Here is a 19,712-nt window from a genome sequence, read left to right as displayed (position 1 = left end):
GGTAGGAGCTAGCGAAAGCACGTCCCTAGTTTTAGTCAGCATCTTTATGCCCCAAGGTGCCACTAACACATGTGTCCGGACTCTATTGGATGAAGTGCCAAAGGATATATAGGAATGGTTCCTTCTCAATGTAGAAATGACCTACATGTGGAATAATGTTTTGTGCCCTGCGAAAACAGCCCATAAGTCCAATGCTTGTGTATAGTCAAGTTGGTGTCTAGAACGATGGTTGAAGTGTTACCAGAGAAGCATGTGAGGAAAACTCTAGCCTCCATCCTCAGCTAGAGAAAGACTGCTGCTGCTATGAGAAAGGTTAGAGAGTGCCAAACACACACCTCAACGTGTGGAGCAAAAAAAAAGGGAGGACACGAAATCTATCCGGATTTTATGGCACTAAACCGGTTATCTTCAAGCCGGCGGTTAGTGACTCAAACGAAGTTGGATTGACCCCAAACTTGGTGATCTCATTCCTTGCTTAGGGCCCTTCAATGTCTTAAGTTGGTTTGAGTATTGGTTGAGTAAAACATCAGATTTGAGAGATATCTTGTCGGCTCGGTTTGCTGCCATTTCAGAACACAACAGTTTTGGTAGATGAATTGTTTGGATGGTCAACGGTGTCCGGTTGAGTTGATTTTTGGTTAGTATTTAGAAGACCCATGGATCTACATGCCCACCAAATTTTGTGCATATTGGAGCAGTAGTTTGTGAGATATTAATAGAAAACAAAAGGGTACAGAATCTGTAATTTCATTGTGACTGCGATCATCATTTGCATTAGACGGTTGTGTTTGTCATTCCTGCCAAGAAATTACAACTTGTAGGTGTATTATTGTTAGACAACCCTCCATACCCTTGAGAAGACTAATTGCACCCCTATGTGCCTTGCCTTTGCCCTCTTAGATCAGCAATGCGTGAGCAGTCAAGGTGTTCTACAAGTCAAAATTATGCCCTTGCAATTCGAAAGCAATTGGAAAGGTGTCAAACCGCTGATTTTTGGATTATGGTTTTTGAGATATTGATTGGCCTAAGAATGGAAGCCTTGATGTCAAATATAGTTTAAGAAAGCTGGTTTCGCTACAATGCAAGTCAACCCAACTTGCTGTGCAACTGCACCACGAAGGCAAATTGTATTCAACCTGCTTGGTAGTGAACTAGTCCCTAGTTTTGTGATTACTTGCAACTTGTGTTGTCCTCCAAGCCTCGCTAACATCCTTCCGTGTCAATGGTTCTCCAATGCTGACATGCCTTTGGTACCTTATATGTGTTTTTACCCAAGAGGTTGCATCAGATTCAACCCAGATCACTATTGCAACTTGGATCCAAAGGCTCTCTAAGGAATGATCATCGAGAATGTTGAGCCGACAGAGTCAGCTATTACGTTACCACTCACTCAGCAGACTCAGACCATACAGTGTTGTTATCAGAGAAAGAGCACTGCACACATGGAACATTATGTAGCTTTCCATCAGTTGACATTTGAGTGATTGCACCGCTACAACCAGTTTGGATATTGGGTAACTAGCTTCTCATACCCTCAAAGGATGTTTACCCTATCTATGATCACATCCTTTATGAAAAATTATGCTCAAGCCACTTTTGTAGAGAATTGCTTTTCAAACCTTGGGAACAAATATAGCACCGTTGTAAGGAATATTCGTCAACAGGCTGCGGTCTAGTACAAAGTCCATATGGTCTGTGCTATATCCACTTGGGAAGTAGGTGCTATAAGTATTTAGTCTATGTTTGTATCGCTCTTCGTACATCAAAGATGAAGTACGTAGGACATTGCTATCTTGGATTCCTCCCAAAGTAAGAATACTTCATGAAGGCCAACGAAGGAAATTCTTTAGACAAAACTTACTACAAAGGACAAGTATCAAAAAGTGTCTTGACCAAATTAGCCTCCCTTATGCTTGAAGCTATGTAGCCTAAAGCTATCGCTGATATTGGAAACTGGTAGCATGTCTCTCTTCCATAAAAGTCTTTTGTCCTGAATCTCGAGACGCGATTCTTTTAAGGGGGAGGGCTGTAACACCCCAGGTGTTTGCCACCAGTTAAGCAATGGGTTTGAGCTCAAACATGGCATGTTAAGTGATGATGAAGATGGCAAGGTCAAACCTATGGAAATGAGTCCCAACCTAAACTTGGATATTGCACCTTTGCTCGCCTATAGACCCCTTTTCAAGATATATGCTTGGGTGGTGTGATTGGGATATCTTCATATGTCTCACATCAATACCCATCTATATTGGGCACTCGAAAAGTTTCATGAAGTTTGGAATCAAGAAGTCACATGAAATGGCGAGTTATGTCCTTGCTTGAATTATTTTATAAAGTGAATGGAATTCTCGATCGTCAACCAAATCTTGCAACCATGCCCAAATGACTCTAGGTGAACTCTACAACAAAAGTCATAAAAGGTTCATATTGGGCAAATGTCAAGAAAATGCTCCAATGGATCAAAAAGGATAATTTAAGTTTCATCGTGATCCTACTTTGGTCAAAGTAGAACAACAGGATCTATACCAGTTTTGAGGTTGGACATTAAATGAAAGTTGTAGTCCATATCATGTAGAACAAACTTTGTTTTTGGACTAAGAGCTAGACCAGCTTGGAAGTAAGTCAAATCGAGGTCACAAGATCTAATTTGCTGTTGTTTTTAGCACTTAGAATTATTCCAAGTCTAGAATTCATTGTCATTAGGTTGGCATTCCGCGTTCTCAAGTTTTTATTAAGCATCATGCTTTGATCCTAAAAATAGAAGTTGGAGATATTTCATTAGAGAAGAGCATGTAAAAAGTTGGGTCAAGTTTGATCATGTTTTGACCAACAAATTAGAGTCCTGGCCGAGCAAGGCTTAATCCTTATTAAGTTGTTGATAGTGTCAACTTTGGACTTGATTAACCGCTAATCTACAACTCTAATGACTGTACACTTTAAATAGAAAATGTAGAGCAGTTCGCGGGCTTCAAACTTCGTTTTGGGCCCGAGGTCTAAATCGGCCCAGATCTGGCCCAATTTAGCGCCCACCTTGACCTCACCGACGCTCGCCACGTGCTCGACGTTTTGCCTGCGTGGCCGCCATGCACCAGAGCTCGCCCCCCATGGCCGACGCGCGTCCAAACTCCATGCCACGCGTCGCCCCGCTCCCTGCGCCTCCAAATACGAACGCCCGAGCATCACCACGCATCCCGTACTCGCTCTCACCCTTCCTAGAGCTCTCCCTCTGCGCACGCACGCTAGAACGGAGCTGGCCGCCGTCGCGTCCCCACCGTTTCGGGCTTCCCCGCGTCCTACCGTGTGCGCCACCACATTCTCCGTCGTGCGCCGCCCCTCCTGCGCCCCTTTTCTAGTCACTTCGACCGCCGTGACGCCGTCGCCATCGAGCAGTCGCTGGTGCTCTACCTGCTCGCGCGGCCAGCAGGCCACATGCCGCCTCCGTCCATGTCGCGGCCACCTAGAGGCTCACCTGCATCCTCCTCTGCCGGAGCCTGCAGCTGCACGTCGTCGGCGCCGCCTCAGCTGGTCAGAGCCGCGAGTCCGGCCATCCTCTGCTCTGTTTTCCGACCAGGGACCTCGCGCAAGAATTCGACAAAGGGAAGGGGTCCAACTAAAAAGTCTGACTTAAATGAATAGTGCCGATAAGGACCTATTTGCAGTAAATTTGCTGAATCTTTGGAAATTCATAGTAATTCATAGGAAATTCGTAAAATAGCAAATGAGGACTTTTTGGAATCCTTGTGAAATTATCTATGCATTAGATCTATAATATGGCATGTTCTAGTTTAAATATTTTGCGGTAAAAATAGATTTATGCAGTAAGGTTGTAATGCTAGTTGAATTTGTTATTTTCCATAACTACAGATCTAGGGCTCCAAATGAAGTGAAATTTTTGTGGCATGCTACTCATGTGATGTTTGATGTGTGATAAAAATTTCATGGTCATTGGTTGCTGCATGAGTGAGTTATTGGTTTATCTTGCTCTCACATGATTTCTTGCTTTATCAACTTGTCCTTTTCATAGAGGTTGCTATACATATTCAAATGGAGTAAAATTTGTACATTAGACTATTGAGAATATATGTGAGCCACTGTAATTTTTGTAAAAGTTATTGTGCACTTTTGGTATATGTTCATTAAGTCACCTTGTTATCTAAAATAAATTAAGAAATGCATTAAAAGAATTTATTTGGTCATGGACACTAGGTTTTCTGGTGTTCTTTAATCATGTGTGACATTTTAATAAAGTTGGTTTTGCCCGATTATGTGTTTGCAACATAAGTTAATAATTATTTTCTTGCAAATGTGGTTTATGGACAGATTTAGGAACTTAGCAAAGTTCTTCATGATAATGTGCTTTGTTGTGAAACTTGTTTATACAAAAGTTGTAGATAATTTATGTATCTAGCTGCTGTTAAAATTTGGTATCATTTGGCTAAGTAGTGTTTGAGTTACAACTGTTTAAAGTTAGAATATAGGATTTGTTGCTCTCTGTTTTGTATGAACCAGTTTCTGTAAAGGTATAATTTTGACCTACTTAACTTGGGAATCATGCTGTGATGGTTATAGATGAAATGTAGATAATTTCATAAGCTTTCCAAAATGTCTTCTTGCAAGTCATTTAGATTTGTGTAACTCCAGTTATAGCTAAATCTTGTAGCTATTGTTTGCATATCCAGAAATTGGCAGATTCCAATTATAGTGTTTGCTTGTATATTGTTAAGTGTGACTTATGCCTTGAATGATGACTGAGTTAGAGCACCTGAGATCTTGGGAAACTTGTGCCATGCTTAATGTGCTTGCTCTCTATAGTTAGTGGTGTGAGGTTAGTTAAATAGCTATTGGTGTCTATGTCTTGCATAATCTTGTGTTTGTCTTGAATGCTTATGTGATGCATCTTGTGTTATAATTCATCACATTCATACACATGCATCTTGCATCTCATTTAGGTACGCTAGATGAACCACGTGAAGGACGGGATGTTGGAGCCGAACCCGGAGACGGTGCAAGCTAACTGAACTGACTTGTGTCGGATCCCAGGCAAGCCCCGGAGCATTCTAAGTATCCTACTTTATAAAAGCAATTCTTTCTATATATGAGTTATATATATTGTTGCATTAAGTTGTAGGAGTTGATTGAAACCGTTGATCCATTTATTACTATCCTTACCTACCTTATTACCTTATTACCCTGTTAGGTCGGGATCGAATAACTGCTTAGCCTTGCTTAGACCGGTAGCTGGCCGAATAAAGTACCTTTCGACCACGAAGCTGGGAGATTATTCGGGCCGAGTAGATTGCCCGCAGCGCACTGTGCCGGAGCAGGTGTGGTAGGATACGGGGGCGCGAAGATAAGACCAAAGAGCAGTCGGTCGGCCCCCGGGTACATGTGGTTCCTGGCAAACTCGAGATTCCTGGATAGTTGACTCGGTGACCGATACCTCACTTTAGCGGGTGAGTGAGGTTTGTGTAAGGAATAAATCACCAGCTGGTTAGGAATCGATTCGAATCGCGATCGCTCCTGGATAGTGAGCACTTGACTCGAGTTACGGCATCGTAGTAATTATTATGAAACAATGATGGTTATCTGGATAGTATGAGATATGCTAAATCTAAATTTGTAACTGGATGTTATTGGTTAATCAAGTGATTGCTATAGTACAGGTGCTTACCTAGATGGATAGGTCATAATAAAGATGATGCAAAGTACTTAAAATAGTTTCTTCATGATAGCTTATGCTTTTCGCAAACAAGTCAGCTAGTCCACTAAAGAAAGTCTTGCATAATCCTTGGTGTCGCTTTATTTTGGTTTAAGACGGGTAAGTCTGGCTGAGTACATTCGAGTACTCAGGGTTTATCCCACCTTGTTGCAGGTGATGTTCTCGACCTGTTGATGATGGTGGCTAACCGCCGGTGGGCTCGGTGATTCTATACTTACTTCTCACCTATATGCTTTTGTCGGATGATGTCACTATGCTAGCAATATATTTGGAACTTATATTAATGTAATCATTTGAAAGCTATGTTGTTTTCACTAAGCGGTTTTGAAACCCAAACTTGTACTATTATTTGTTAACCCCTTTGTAATATTATTTCCGCTGCAACTCGATGTATGTGATGTGTATTTGCTTAATCACGCGATCTTGGTTGTGATGTTGATTTACCAAGGTCTTTCGGGACACTCGGCGGACTACCGGGTTTATATGAGTGAAAGTATGAGCGTGTCAACATGTTAGCGGGGACAACCGTATTTGATCTTGTATAAATTTGGCGGTTCTGTCACATCGGCTTTCCACATAAGCGAGAATCGGTGGAAATAAGCAAAGCGTTTGGCGAGATTCTCGCTTATTTCCACCGATAAGCCGCTTATAAGCTGAAACAAACAGGGCCTGGCTTTGTAGAATCGGCTCGCTTCTAGCAATTACTATCACTACTGTGGTCTGAGTCCGATGACCTAGATGGATGGGTCGTGGATGTGAATCTGGAAAGGGCAAGAAGGTTTAGTTCCAACACCTGACAAAATGTTTATATATGACAGAAAAAATGGTGGACGAACTGCATGTAACTCAACCGGTTTCCTATCTATTCATCTGGGTTTAAGCAAAGCCCCTCTAAACTTAAAGTTGAGAGACGACAAACCAAACCAAGGAGATCCATGCACTGGATGCGTGGGAATGCATGCGGTGCGATGCGCGCGTGAGCGACCAGTGACCGTGACCAGGGCGAACCTGGTGGCGATATATGGCAGAGACAAAGGATATCCGTGACCCACGCACGTTGCCGGTGCTGCCGTGGCGCCCCACTGCATACTGAATTCCATGGCTGCTTGATGGCCTATGCTGCAATGGCAATGCAAGAGGATGACTGGATGAGGTGAAATAATTAATTCAGCCTGTACTATGCTGTAGCGTCGGCGCCTCCTTTCCCTACCACCGCCACCGCGACCGGTTGCCCTTCCTTCCTGTCCTTCCCTACTTAGAGAGCGAGCGAGCACCGACTGGTACGTCCCTTCACGTGAGTGGAGCGAGAGTGACAGCGCCAATGGCCCGTGTGCTCGTGCTGCTGCCGCCTTTCATCTCCCTCTTCCTCCTCCTGGCCGCACCAGGTGCAGAGACCGCCACCGCCTCCAGCCCGACGCTGGTGTTCCTCCTGGCGGGGCAGTCCAACATGGGCGGGCGCGGCGGCGCCACCAACGGCACCTGGGACGGCGTGGTGCCGCCCGACTGCGCGCCCTCCCCGCGCATCCTCCGCCTTTCCCCGCTGCTGCGCTGGGAGGAGGCCCGGGAGCCGCTGCACGCCGGCATCGACCTGCACAACGTGCTCGGGGTCGGCCCCGGGATGCCCTTCGCGCACGCGCTCCTGCGCTCCGGCCGCCGCCGCCGCCCCGCCGGCGTCCCGCCGCACGCTGTCCTCGGGCTCGTCCCCTGCGCGCAGGGCGCCACGCCCATCGCCAACTGGTCCCGCGGCACGCCGCTGTACGACCGCATGCTCGCGCGCGCAAGGGCCGCCGTCGCCAATGGATCCAGCAGGCTCGCCGCGCTGCTCTGGTACCAGGGCGAGGCCGACACCATCAGGCGCCAGGACGCCGACGTCTACACGTCCCGCATGGAGGCCTTCGTCCGCGACGTCCGCCGGGACCTCGGCATGCCGGACCTGCTCGTCATCCAGGTCGGGCTGGCCACGGGGCAGGGCAAGTTCGTCGACATCGTCAGGGAGGCGCAGAGGAGGGTCAGCCTCCCCAACGTCAAGTACGTGGAAGCCAAGGGCCTGCCCGTCGCCAGCGACTACACGCATCTCACTACGCCGGCGCAGGTGCAGCTGGGGAAGATGCTCGCCGCCTCCTACCTGGCAGCCACCCTCTGAGTCTCACTCCTGCTTCTTCATTCTCATTGCCATTCCATTTCCTTCCTTGTTGTATTAGATTACAATTGCTACCAAATTACACCCATCAGGCTCAGGCACACCGCTTCCTGATGGTGAAAATTTGAAAATGAAATGGTCATTCCTGGGGTTGCCGTAACAGAAATGTTATGTTACAGCACCCATTAACCGCATTGTACTGTGTACGGGATTATTAATCAAGTCAGTATTAACTGCTCATTTCTGGCCAACCAATCGATGCTCGCAGTTCATGCTCTTCATTCACAGTACTAGCACCAGGTTAAACTTGTACGGAACACGCCACGCTGTTCAGCTACCAAGTAATTGCCCACTAACTGCTCTGAGAGGCAATTCAGTTTTAACAGCATGTTTCAGGTCCAAAGAGAGAGCTCTACAAAAGCCGGCGACTTCAAAATTGTGACTCTGAACCCAACATTCGGAGTATCTGTTAGCCTGTGATGTTACTACCTGACACGGCAACATCATACATCAGTTGTAGTTTACATGTAAACCTAGCTACTGAATAGTTTTTTTTTTAGAAACGAATGCTGGAGCTGCCGATTATATTAAAAAAAAGGTCCGGATCAAAAACAACAAAGTTACAAAAAAAAAAGAAGCCCCAACGGTCAAGAATACTCCTACTTTCATATCTGCGCCTCAGAATGTCTGGGAGATTGCTCAGAATATGCCTACTTGCCAGTTGCCTCAAAAGAAGCTGGGCTGCAACTTTCAGGCAACTGATGACTTCTTTTCATAACGCTAGTGGAGGACTGTCCTGCTTGGTGTCAATATGTACTGTACTATCTCTTGTGTGCTACTGCTATAGTTTCCTTGTCAGCTTTCACTTTCAGTAAACTAGCACCGTTCAACTTTGTTGGACTTCTGAAACTGACATTCCTAAATGAATTGGAAAGGGGAAAGTTTCAGTAGGCAACATCTGTATTAGTATATTCTCTACCTACATATCAGTTTAGGGAGAAGGTAAGTCAGCTCACTGAAGCTGGTAAATCGTTGTGGAGCAAGGAAACAGCTTTCCTAACAACCAATACTATGGAGTACCTCCAAAGTCTGTCCAAGCCAAGCATCTGAAAATACCCCAAGTCGGGAAAAAAAAAACATGCTGCCCTATTGTCAATGCCAGCAATGCCATTCATATAAAGGTAGCAATGCACTTACTGAAAGAAAGGAAGTTTTTTTTCCCCTTCACCAACGCCACATGAGAGACAGGGCTTAGCTGAACCGTTCCCTAGCTAGTAATGTTCACTGCTAAAGCTAATTTAGAAGCTATAAGGAAACAGGGGGTTCAATGATATCAGACAGCAAGGTTATGATGTTTGTGCATACCATAATCATTTTTCATCGCACAGCTACGGAGGCACAAATGGAGCGTGCCTGATGAGCTCATTATGCATCATTTCATTGCTATGGATTATGGAGCGTGCTTGATGAGCTCATTATGCATCATTTCATTGCTAGGGCTTAGTGGCACGCTGTTTGAGCATATTTGACTACACTCAGACCACCACGTGACCATGAAGGGAAGAAATTTGCAACCTAAATCACAAGCGCTGGCACTCTGCCAACAATTTGTAAGATAAGAGGGTTTATAAAAAAATTAGGTCCGCTAATGCAAGTTGAACAGATTTGGGGCATCTGGAGGTTCATGTACTCATGAAAATTGGATGCTTCCTCTTGACCCAGAGTAAGTAAGCAGTATACAAGAGCACAGATTTGCTGTGTGGGCAAAACATGCCATGTTGATGATGCGTGAATTCAGGATTCAGAAATGGCATGCCATCTGTATTCTCCTATATATGCTCTGAATGAAACCAACCAGGTTTCTTACTTAAGGCATGGCATATATATATGTGCACACAAGAGCAGATGGTAATGACGCTAGATACCACCAAGTCGGCAAGTCCCAAATCAAACAGATGGATTCGATTCCATCGAAATTTATGGTTAATTAGATTATATTAGATGGATGAATTCAAGGCAACCACGGGTTATTTTGCAACTTTATTTATTGTACATATAGATGGTTTAATTTGATGGCTGCAGCAGCTGCTCTCCAGATCTCCTCCTCTACAGACTACGGAGGATGAGGATGGGAGGGGAGGCAAGAGCAAACCGTAGATGAGATTAAGATGAGGCCTGTGGTGAGTGTGGAAGTGGAACCAAAAGCAAAGTGTAAGGGGAGGGAGGGAGGGTTGCTAGCTAGTCTTGGGCGTCGTCGTAGGAACGGTGCAGGTCTGTGGTGCATCCGGGAGCGTCGGGGTCCTCGGCGCCGCAGCAGTCGTAGAACTTGGCGGCGTAGGGAGGGTCGCCGTCGCGGAGCTCGTAATACCTGTACTACCTAGATGAATCAGATCATAGGAGGGCAGAGTGTAGGGCAGCGTAGAGTAGGGTAAGCAGGCACCTCTTCTGGTCGTCGTGTCGGCGGCAGACGAAGAAGGAAGGGTGGAACCTGCAGGAGAGGCGCGTGTTGGCCGAGGGGTCGTAGCTCGCCTTGCACCGCCGGCACAGCTTGTCTTTGGCCGCGGGCGCGGCGGCCGGGGCAGGGGCAGGGGCAGGCACGCCGGAATCCATGGCCGTGGCCGTGCGAATGCGAATTCGGGAACGGAGGAGGCCTCGGCGGAGATGGAGGAGGAATTGGAATCGAATCTGGTCAGGTTTGTTCTCTGCTGGTGGGCCGGGCCGTTGAAACTTGCCTCAAGCTGTTGGTTGGCCTTGGCCCACCGCGCCGCGGCTTTGTCTCCCCGCTCGCTCCCTCCCTGTGGGCTGTCGTCCTGTCTAAACGCAAATGGAATCGCAATAAATGAACTGCTGTTTTTATGAGAGTTGTTGTTACTGTATCAAAAAAACTTCTACCCTTCACACACACAAAAAAAAAACTTCTACTAGAAGGTGGAGGTGGAGTCATCGAGCTTAAAGCAACACGACATGGCATTCAAGATCATGCACTCTTTTTTTTAGAACAGAAGGATCATTCAGCTAACAGCACATGCCATTCGAGATCATTCACTTTTTTTTTCAGAACAGAAGGATCACTCAGTTAGCAGCACATGTCATTCAAGATCATTCAGTTAGCAGCACATGTCATTCAAGATCATTCAGTTAGCAGCACATGTCATTCAAGATCATTCAGTTAACAGCAAGAGCCCTGCAGCCTTCCCAGATTGTCCAGGCGCCAAACAAGCAAAACACGACGAGCCTAGAATACATGTATGATGATATGGTACTTCACATAAAGCACAGGTGCAGTGATATCCCAGAAACATAACAGCTGGAACAAGGTTCTTCGGTTCATGCCGCCATACCAGGGCAGTCCTACCAACTACATTATTACACACAAATGGCCAGGGAGCTCTCCGCTGCCTCGTAGGCTGGCAGGTGTGCAGTAACATACCAGAATCATATGCTCCTGGCATAAGGCTCATCAGCAGCTGAGTCCCCATACCCATCAAGGCAGCCCTACAAACTACTTACACAAAATGTCTTAAGAGTTCTCCACTTACTGAACACAGATGCAGTGACATCCCAGAATCATAACGAGCATAAGTTTCGCCAGTTTCGGCAAAGTACACCAAAAGGCAGCCCTAGTTAGCACTAAGCATGTGCACTGCACGGCCGACTGGTTCACCACACCGCAGGTGGTGCGCCTCACCACGGGGATGCGGTGGCGCTGCTGAAGTACTGATCGAGCTTACTAACTTCTGCTTTCAGCCTCGAGATCTCCGAGGCATCACTTATCTCCTGTGAAAGAGCAGACTGCATCATGCGGCGGAAGAGACAAGCCTGCAGTTCAAGCTGACGGACAGTCATATTTAGCACACCCATCTGTGCGCGCCTCTGAGTCTCTTCGTGAGAAAACTTCAGCTCCAGATCTTTAATTGCGCCCTGCAGTTTGGCACGCCCCTTCTTTATGCGCAGCAATGTTTCCAGGCGTGATCGCAGGTGCTCCACGTCGAACCCATCAGCTTCCAGCAGAGAAACGCCCTTCATCTTCTCTTCGAACACTGCATCGTCATCCTCAATGCATAGCCTCTTTACGCTCTCTGCCAGGTTGGCGAAAGAGAGCATCAGACCCAATGCCATTCCTTCACGGAGCTCTGGAACGTGCTGCTGCCACTTATGAAAGTTTGGTCGTTGCAACACCTTACGGAAAACTTCCATTGCCTCGATCTGTGCCCACAACGGGGAGGTCTTCACGAATGGAATTTCCTCAACATCCGAGGATCCTGAAGGCTGTTCAGCTACGATGCTCTCCTGGACATCACGAGATCCCTGCAGCAAGGAGTGGCTAGAGCCGTGTGTTCTGCTTGGAACAAACTTGGACATTGGCGTACCCTCAGAACCTTTTGGTGCAATCAATGTATCACCAGGTTGCGCTTCAGTAGAGTTGCTCGTACCAATAGAAGACAACTGTGTTATTTCTGAATTCTCGGTGGACTGGCCACCTTCAGCTGCATACCTCACCATGTCACCTTTTGGTGCAATCAATGTATCATCAGGTTGTGCTTCAGTAGAGTTGCTTGTACCAACAGAAGTCAACTGTGTCATTTCTGAATTCTCGATGGATTTGCTACCTTCAGCTGCATACCTCACCATGGCACCTTTTGGTGCAATCAATGTATCATCAGGTCGTGCTTCAGTAGAGTTGCTCGTACTAATAGAAAACAATTGTACTATTTCTGAATTCTCGATGGATTGGATACCTTCAGCTGCATACCTTACCATGGCTGAAGTATGATCCTGTTTCGGCGTTCCATGTTCCTCATGAGCTGCAACATTCTTGAATGCAGAAAATGGCCCAAAATTAGTGCTCTGGTTAACGCCAGCCATACCATCACAACATCCATCAGTTGATTGCTTTTCCTGATAAGCTAGTGCTTTGTTTGATCCTACAACGCTGCCAAATTCTATGGTATGTGATGGTATTATAAAAGATGGGGTCAGTGGGAGAGGAAGAGGCCTTAATGTCCCAAATGATCCAAACAACGAAGCTTGCAGCTGTCCAGTCTGTGGAGCAGAGGGCTTGGCCACCATCTGAGAAGAGGATCGTTCAAGTTGATCACTTAGAGAAAGTTTAGGATCATATTTGAAATTGCCAAACCCTGTCGCTGATGATTGTGAAGGAAGTGCCAAGTGGGACTCGAATGACAACATTGTACCTTGTTGCTTCACCACTTTTTCAGGATAACTGCTTGTCTTACGCTTGGTAGGCAAGTGGGACTTAAATGACAATATTGTACCTTGTTGCTTCACCACTTTTTCTGGACAAGTGCTTGCCTTATGCTTGGTAGGATCATTTTCATTGGACACCAAGTCAGGCCAAAATGGTTCCGATACTACATCTTTATTTACCTTTTCCATAAGATGTGAGCCAGATTCATAGCTGATGCTGTCATTGTCAACACATGGTGCCATGCTAGCAATATCAACACTATCGTTACATGATGCCATTGCCAAGACAGCAGAAGCTGGCCTTTTTCGAGATGTTGATTCAGGCCCCCTGTTAACAGGTTTCTGAAATGGGAAAGGCAACACATCATTATGGTGATAAATTATAATCTTGATCAAAATGTTGATAAGCATAGCTTTTGGAATCAGAACGTCCATAATATTTTATATATGTTGGTTTGACTAGAATTTATAAATGAATGAAGAAAATAATAAAGTACAATAACCATGACTCAAAGAATAAAATAATCTAACAATTGAGTTAAAGAGGTCTTTTTTATTCTTGTAACCATGAAAACCTGGAATGCTAATATCATGTTCATTGCTAAACTGAACCAATTAATGAGAATAATCAATATGAATTGGTCATGTCCAAAACAGTGCACGAAGATGAACAAATTTTGAGCAAACAATAACGTTCCAAGGAATCTAATATTGAGATAGATTTTTTTTAGGGAACAATATTGAGATAGTCACATAGTGAAAGTACAGACTTTGGCAAAACTAACCACATTCAACAACAAACCCTTTTTTTTTAGAAAGGACGGCAAAAGCTTTGTCGCTGTTTTATTAGACGATAAAAAGTAAAACAGAACTGTACAAGAAATTACAAGAGAGCAGTCATGCAAAAGCCTGCCTGACCTCTCCACCCCCGAGCAACTAACAACAGAGGAACCACTGAACTGACACCGAGTACAGTGAAAACAAAAAAACTACCACCTGACTGGGAAAACCTAAAACTAGGCACGACAACAACTGAGGGAGAACTACTTAAGGTCCCTAGGTCTTCAATTACAAACCCTTTTTTTGTGAAGGAAAATAATGTCATTACAAACATTCCAGTAGTTAAATAAAGAAAGGACACCATACATGTGCAAAAGAATTTAAACCAGAGCTTATGAACACCCAAAAAACAGAAAATTTAAATTTTGTGTACCTCTGACATGCTGCGCACCCATTTTCCATGGTACCAGTCATACCGCGGCCTCAGTTGTGTATGGTCAACAGTCAACAAATCAGTACATTTGGCATCATCCTTGTCTGCCTCGTGGCTCTTGATTTTCACGACATACTTCTTGGTTGATTCAATATCCAAAACCTCCAAAATAACACCAGGCCACCAGCTACCTTCACGAAAGACTTCTGCGGGAGAAGATGGGGAAAATCTATACTTTGAGTCCATGCGAACCATGTCTCTTGTTGGCCGGATATATTGAGAATCTAGAATCTCAGTAACAAGTTCACCATCCTCTTTGACATCTCTGTATTGTACCAAGAAACTCGACGCACCAATTAGTTTGAGAACAGTAGCTGGACTCCAGTATTTGCCGAACGTTTTCGTGGAGCGACTCACTTCAACTTGGCTTCCCTCTCTGAATAGTGGTGTTCCATTCTTCTGCACAAAGCAAGAGCATTAGAATGCACAGTTCATAGTTACTTGAACTTGCAATCTATGATTATAACCCACTATCCATTAATTTTAATTCATCTCTTTGATGCATCCATTTCAAGCATTCAATTAACAAGTCCATTCCATATAGGCTCAAATGGTTCAGTATAACATCAAACAATTGTAAAGAAGTGGCATTTTTATTCTCTGGAGTGCATTATGAAATTTACATCTAGTAGCACTTATAAATACAACCCATGCTCATATACAAAATACTGAGAAAATGCATGTCCACTTCCAGGACCCCCAAATTTTAACCACTTCGGCGGGCTGAAACTTGGCTGAAAAACACGGTTCCGGCTGGTTTGTTGCGAGAGGAAACACTGTTCGGCTGGTTTAGTAAACAGTAACTTAAGAGGGGATGCAGACGGCTGGCTGGTCTGAACCAGACCAGCGAACGGCACCTTTATTTAAGTATAAAATAACATTAAAAATATAATCTTTGCGTAAAAGTTTTGACATTTATAGTCGTTGTCGTTCCAAAAATTAAAATATGGGATCAGTGAAAAAAATAATTAGTATTTAGCACTCCAATCCAACCCAAACATGCACGGATCGAATAGGCAGATCGCTTACCGCCTTTGCAGCAGCAGCAGGGACCCAGCAGTCATCCAGGAACACGCGGCTCGGCCGCAGCGCCGTCTCCTCGAAGTCCAGCTGCTCCCGCGACGTCGGGAAGCAGACCTTGTACACCCTGCGTGGCCGCTGCGCGGTGTCCACCTCCGGTGGCGGCACCGGCACGGCACTGACGACGACGCCGGCCCACCAGCCGCCGTTGTGGAACGCGTCGACCATGTCGTGCATGGCGAACCCCCGCCGCGGCGGCGGCCTGTGGGGCGGGCGCGGGCGCACGTTGGTGGTGGCGGCGACCTCCCGCAGCGGCGAGTCCCCGCCGTCCCTGCGGCTGAGCGAGGAGTAGGCCACCACGTAGCTGAGGTCGCTGTGCTGGTACCCCTCGACGGTGGCCTCGTAGTAGGAGCCGACGAAGCCGGGGTCGTCGCTGCGCACCTCCACCTCCGCGCCAACGGGGAAGAGGGCTGGGTCGTCGTCGCCCCCCTCCCTCGCTGCCTCGTCGTCCCCGCGGGACCGCAGTCGCTTCCTGGGCCGGCCGCGCCCCATGGATCGGATCCTGGACGCGCTCCTTCCGCTGTGTTTTCTTGGGTGGGCAGCAGAGGAGAGCGATGGAATGGTCGTCCGGGATTGAGAGGGGGTGATGGCGGAGGCAACGATGGAGGAGGGGTCTCGTCTTGGGCTCGGGGTTTTGCTGGTGCAGTGCTGCAACTGAAGTGGGAGTGCGGTGGTGGTGGGAAGGGGCGCGGCTCCCGAGGCGGTGGCGGGAGCGGACGGCCCGGATGGGAGGCTGAGGCCTGAGGGGCACGCGGCGAGAGCCTGATGCTGATCGATCGCGGGATACCCGTCGTCCTGGTTGGCGGTTGCTGGGAGCAGGGAGCAGCGAGGAGAGGAGGGTCAAAGCACAAGAATGGGTGCGTGGGGTTAGGGTGGGGGAGCGGGGTGGCGATGTGACGGCGGAACGCAGTGGCGAGCGGCGACGGGACGACAGCTAGCTGGTGGCGTACGTGGACAGGATGCAGGGTGCCACGACGGCACGCGTTCCTTCTCGCATGCCAGTCACCGCAACAAGAGGGTTAACTCACCGGCACATCGGGAAACGGGGAAGAAAGCAGTGCCCAGTGCACCACCTTGGGCATCAGCAACACGGGGACAACCAGCCAGAAGCATTAATGCATCCTAGACCAACCATCAACACCCTAAACTAAAATTAGAGTAGTTTTAGAGTAAGGCTATTAATACATTCTGCTGTTGGGCGTATGAATCTTTACCGTCCACCTCTTAACCTACTTCACAATTGATACATGACCGATTTGTCTCTCTTATAAAATTTCTTGACTTCTATGTCTAAGCTGACTGTAAGCTTAGGACACCGTAATGATTAAAGTTGGTTACTAACTCTAACCCAATTTATTCAATAGTACTAACTTTATCATATAGCTTTTAGCACGAATAACCACGTATAACATTCTCATATCATCTTGAAATATGTGCAAAGAGTGCGCTTAGCTCTTAATTAAAAACTAGATTTTCTCTCTCTTCTATTAAAAATATGAGAAAAATATTTAGAACTAGCTTAAAAGCCAATTGTTAGAGCTGTCCTTATAGCCCCTTTCCCATTTCTCTCTACCTCAGTATACAGCTCACTTTCTGCCCCCTTACTATACTTGCGCTTAGTACATAGTTTTATCTCACAGATGATAATATTGTCACATTAGCTTTACATGTTTGAAATGATGCAGGAAGCGGTCTCTCTCGATGTATAGTTTTATCACACGGTTTCATAGACTAACCATATCATTAAAGTGTTGTGTAGTTGGTGTTATGATCAAATATACCATGTGAATTATGTAGCCACTTCAAAATATTAGCTTGATCCTTGAGCATACAAGCTCAGTGGCGGAGCTTGCATGAATGTATAGGGAGCCCAATTCAAAGCTATACTGCTACAGTATTACCAATAGTAGTATAGATAATTGGAATTCTGTGGAAAATTTTTGTTTTTTTAAGTTCTATCTATATAGACTGTAATGAACAATTAAAATTCTGTCAAAGAAGAATGAATAATGTGTGGATTTACATACTTGTAAGTTGTGATCCACTCATCAGCAATAACAAGCATGGTACGAAAGGCAGAAATTAATTGTATGCATGCAGCGACATACAAACCTCTATAGTGATACAGCCGGAGCAAGGAGGCCAGGACCCCAGTTTGGCCCCCACGTAGCTCCGTCCGTGCACAAGCTGACCACTACTGTTGGAAGTCTGATAACCTTAAAAATAATGTCATGGATATACATGTGTTTACAAAGAAATTACGTAGATCAAACACCGCTTAGTACCCTCGCTAGCTCATTGGGTTCTAACTCTGAACTCGACCACAATGATCACAATCGGCGATGCTCAGTACGACAGGAAGAACTGATGACAACTAGGTTTAACTATATCTCTGCCACTGTTCCAAGAAATGTGATGAGTATAAGATTGATTTATCACAATGATGCATTATAAAGCCCAAACATACAAAGTCGATAGCAGCGCTCCCTATTCTAAGAATATGTTTCTCTTCTTTCCCGACCCTGTGCTAACAAATTCGTGATCTCGGATGTTATTCCGTACCTAAAATGCAAAGATCTATAACACATCATGGATTTGGGGAGTGGATTCCTGTAGGGGAAATCCAAGCCGCTACTACCTCCAGAATCCATATCCCGATCAACATTGTTCTTGGCAGTGCGGCATCGCTGATCATGGACCTCTTAGCAAAGACAACCGCAGGACTTTGGAATCACCCTTCTTTTGTCAATCATCCATGGACCTCGGAGTTGCGCCCCTCGGGAACTCCCTCGTTGCATCAAGTCATCGTCGCCGGCTCGCTGTCGTGATTGGAAGGGAGGCGCCATCTTTTTGCCGAAGGTGGGGAGGGAGCAGATAGCCAGATGCGACTGAACTCCGGACAAGATTGCCTCACCTACCTAAGAGCAAGTATAATAGCAGGCTGTAAGCCGACTAAATGCTGAGGTGGAGGAGAGAAGGAAGGAGATAGAGGAGAAGCGGGTTGTAAGCTTACAGCCGGCTTGGGCACAAGAACTAAGAAAGTCTGTGAGAGAGACAAGTGGGCCATGTATTAACTGTAAAGAGCTAACTACTATATGCGTGGGCTGAGAGAAGGCTACAAGAAACCTTACAGCCAGCAAGCCGGCTGTATTATTAGCCTTGCTATAAGGATGAAATGAATGTCCCTCGGAGCAATGCTAGTAAATAGTAATACAGGCACCTAGCTGCAAGAATTCTTAAAGCCTATCTCTCGGTCAATATGTATAGTAGTTAGCTCTTCAGCATTAATATATGGTCCACTTATCTCTTTCATAGAGTTTCGGTTGTAAGCTTACGGCCGGTTTCTTCTCTCTCTCATCTCATCTCTCCTTCACCTTAGCATTCAGTCTACTTATAGCTTATTATTATACTTGCTCTGAGTGTGGTGTCGTTCCATTTCTGATGTTGGTAACGGAGCCATACTCATTTCATCCTGATGAAAAAATTTCTTCTTTTTCTTGGTAAATAGGGTGTCACATCATCAGTTTTGCCTATATTACACCTCATTGACAATGAAACTATAGAGACTGGACTTAAAATTTCAGTTAAATAACATAAGTTTAATAGGTCTATGTTCAAGCCCTTGAATGGTTCTCAAATCATACTTTTTTTATTGTGGTCCCTATCGAGCGGTTAGCTATTTTTTTTCTTTAACGTTTGCTCTTCTCTTTCCGACGAGTCTCGTTTTTATGCCGTGGGCAACCCTTGTTATCGTCATGTTTGTTCAATCTTCTCTTTTTCTTCCTTCCTTGTCGTGCCCTCGACAAGGACGCCCCTCCCTATATACTCCACCCAAAAGAAAATGACTCTGTTTGAAGCTTTTTATTGATTTATATGCCATATATTAATTTTGATTAAGAGCATGTTTGGTTCACTGACTAGAAAGCTTGTCCGGCTTACAGGTATAGGGATGGACAAAGGTGCCTGAACGGTGGTAGTCCCAGACTCCCAGGCGAGGATGCCAAACAAAGAACAATTTTGTAAAAAAAATGTATCAATATTTTATAATTATAAGTAGCATTGTATTCTAAGATAAATTAAGCATAAAAGTAAATTCTTTTAGAGACGAATAGAGTAAGAAATTAAATAACTCTACCGAACCTCCTTTTAACTATTGCATTTGTCTACTTCACTTGGTCTTTTCTACCACCAACGAGTGATTCGATGTATCACACGGAATGGATCAAAGGGGTAGCATACGGGACACAGATTATACTGGCTCAGATGGGGATGACCTATGTACAATGTATATG

The 19,712-nt window shown here is 45.6% G+C and overlaps 3 protein-coding genes across 4 annotated transcripts; 1 reads left to right on the top strand and 2 right to left on the bottom strand.

The window, feature by feature from the left end:
* The first annotated feature begins 6,953 nt into the window (after positions 1 to 6,953).
* Positions 6,954 to 8,095, top strand: LOC136517015 (probable carbohydrate esterase At4g34215). Its single transcript, XM_066510528.1, has one exon. The coding sequence runs from the start codon at positions 7,041 to 7,043 to the stop codon at positions 7,860 to 7,862; it is 822 nt and encodes a 273-aa protein (XP_066366625.1). The 5' UTR covers positions 6,954 to 7,040; the 3' UTR covers positions 7,863 to 8,095.
* Positions 8,096 to 8,520: 425 nt separating this feature from the next.
* Positions 8,521 to 10,610, bottom strand: LOC136517016 (cysteine and histidine-rich domain-containing protein RAR1-like). The gene is made up of 3 exons (XM_066510529.1): positions 10,300 to 10,610; positions 8,876 to 10,227; positions 8,521 to 8,777 (listed from the first exon to the last, which is right to left on the bottom strand). The coding sequence occupies exons 1-2, from the start codon at positions 10,467 to 10,469 to the stop codon at positions 10,098 to 10,100; spliced, it is 300 nt and encodes a 99-aa protein (XP_066366626.1). The 5' UTR covers positions 10,470 to 10,610; the 3' UTR covers positions 8,521 to 8,777; positions 8,876 to 10,097.
* A 467-nt stretch (positions 10,611 to 11,077) lies between these two features.
* Positions 11,078 to 16,021, bottom strand: LOC136518671 (DUF724 domain-containing protein 3-like). Of its 2 annotated transcripts, none has more exons than XM_066512347.1 (3): positions 15,370 to 16,021; positions 14,281 to 14,739; positions 11,078 to 13,409 (listed from the first exon to the last, which is right to left on the bottom strand). In XM_066512347.1, exons 1-3 carry the CDS (start codon positions 15,910 to 15,912, stop codon positions 11,544 to 11,546), a joined length of 2,868 nt encoding a protein of 955 aa, XP_066368444.1. In that variant the 5' UTR covers positions 15,913 to 16,021; the 3' UTR covers positions 11,078 to 11,543. The 2 variants fall into 2 exon arrangements, with proteins under 2 accessions (XP_066368444.1, XP_066368446.1); XM_066512349.1 differs by having other exon boundaries at positions 14,281 to 14,736.
* Between the last annotated feature and the right edge of the window lie 3,691 nt (positions 16,022 to 19,712).

This window comes from Miscanthus floridulus, chromosome 17 (genome assembly GCF_019320115.1).
Source record: "Miscanthus floridulus cultivar M001 chromosome 17, ASM1932011v1, whole genome shotgun sequence".
Taxonomy (NCBI): domain Eukaryota; kingdom Viridiplantae; phylum Streptophyta; class Magnoliopsida; order Poales; family Poaceae; genus Miscanthus; species Miscanthus floridulus.
The sequence above is the reverse complement of the archived record's forward strand: the minus strand, read 5'-3'. Positions and strand labels throughout refer to the sequence as shown.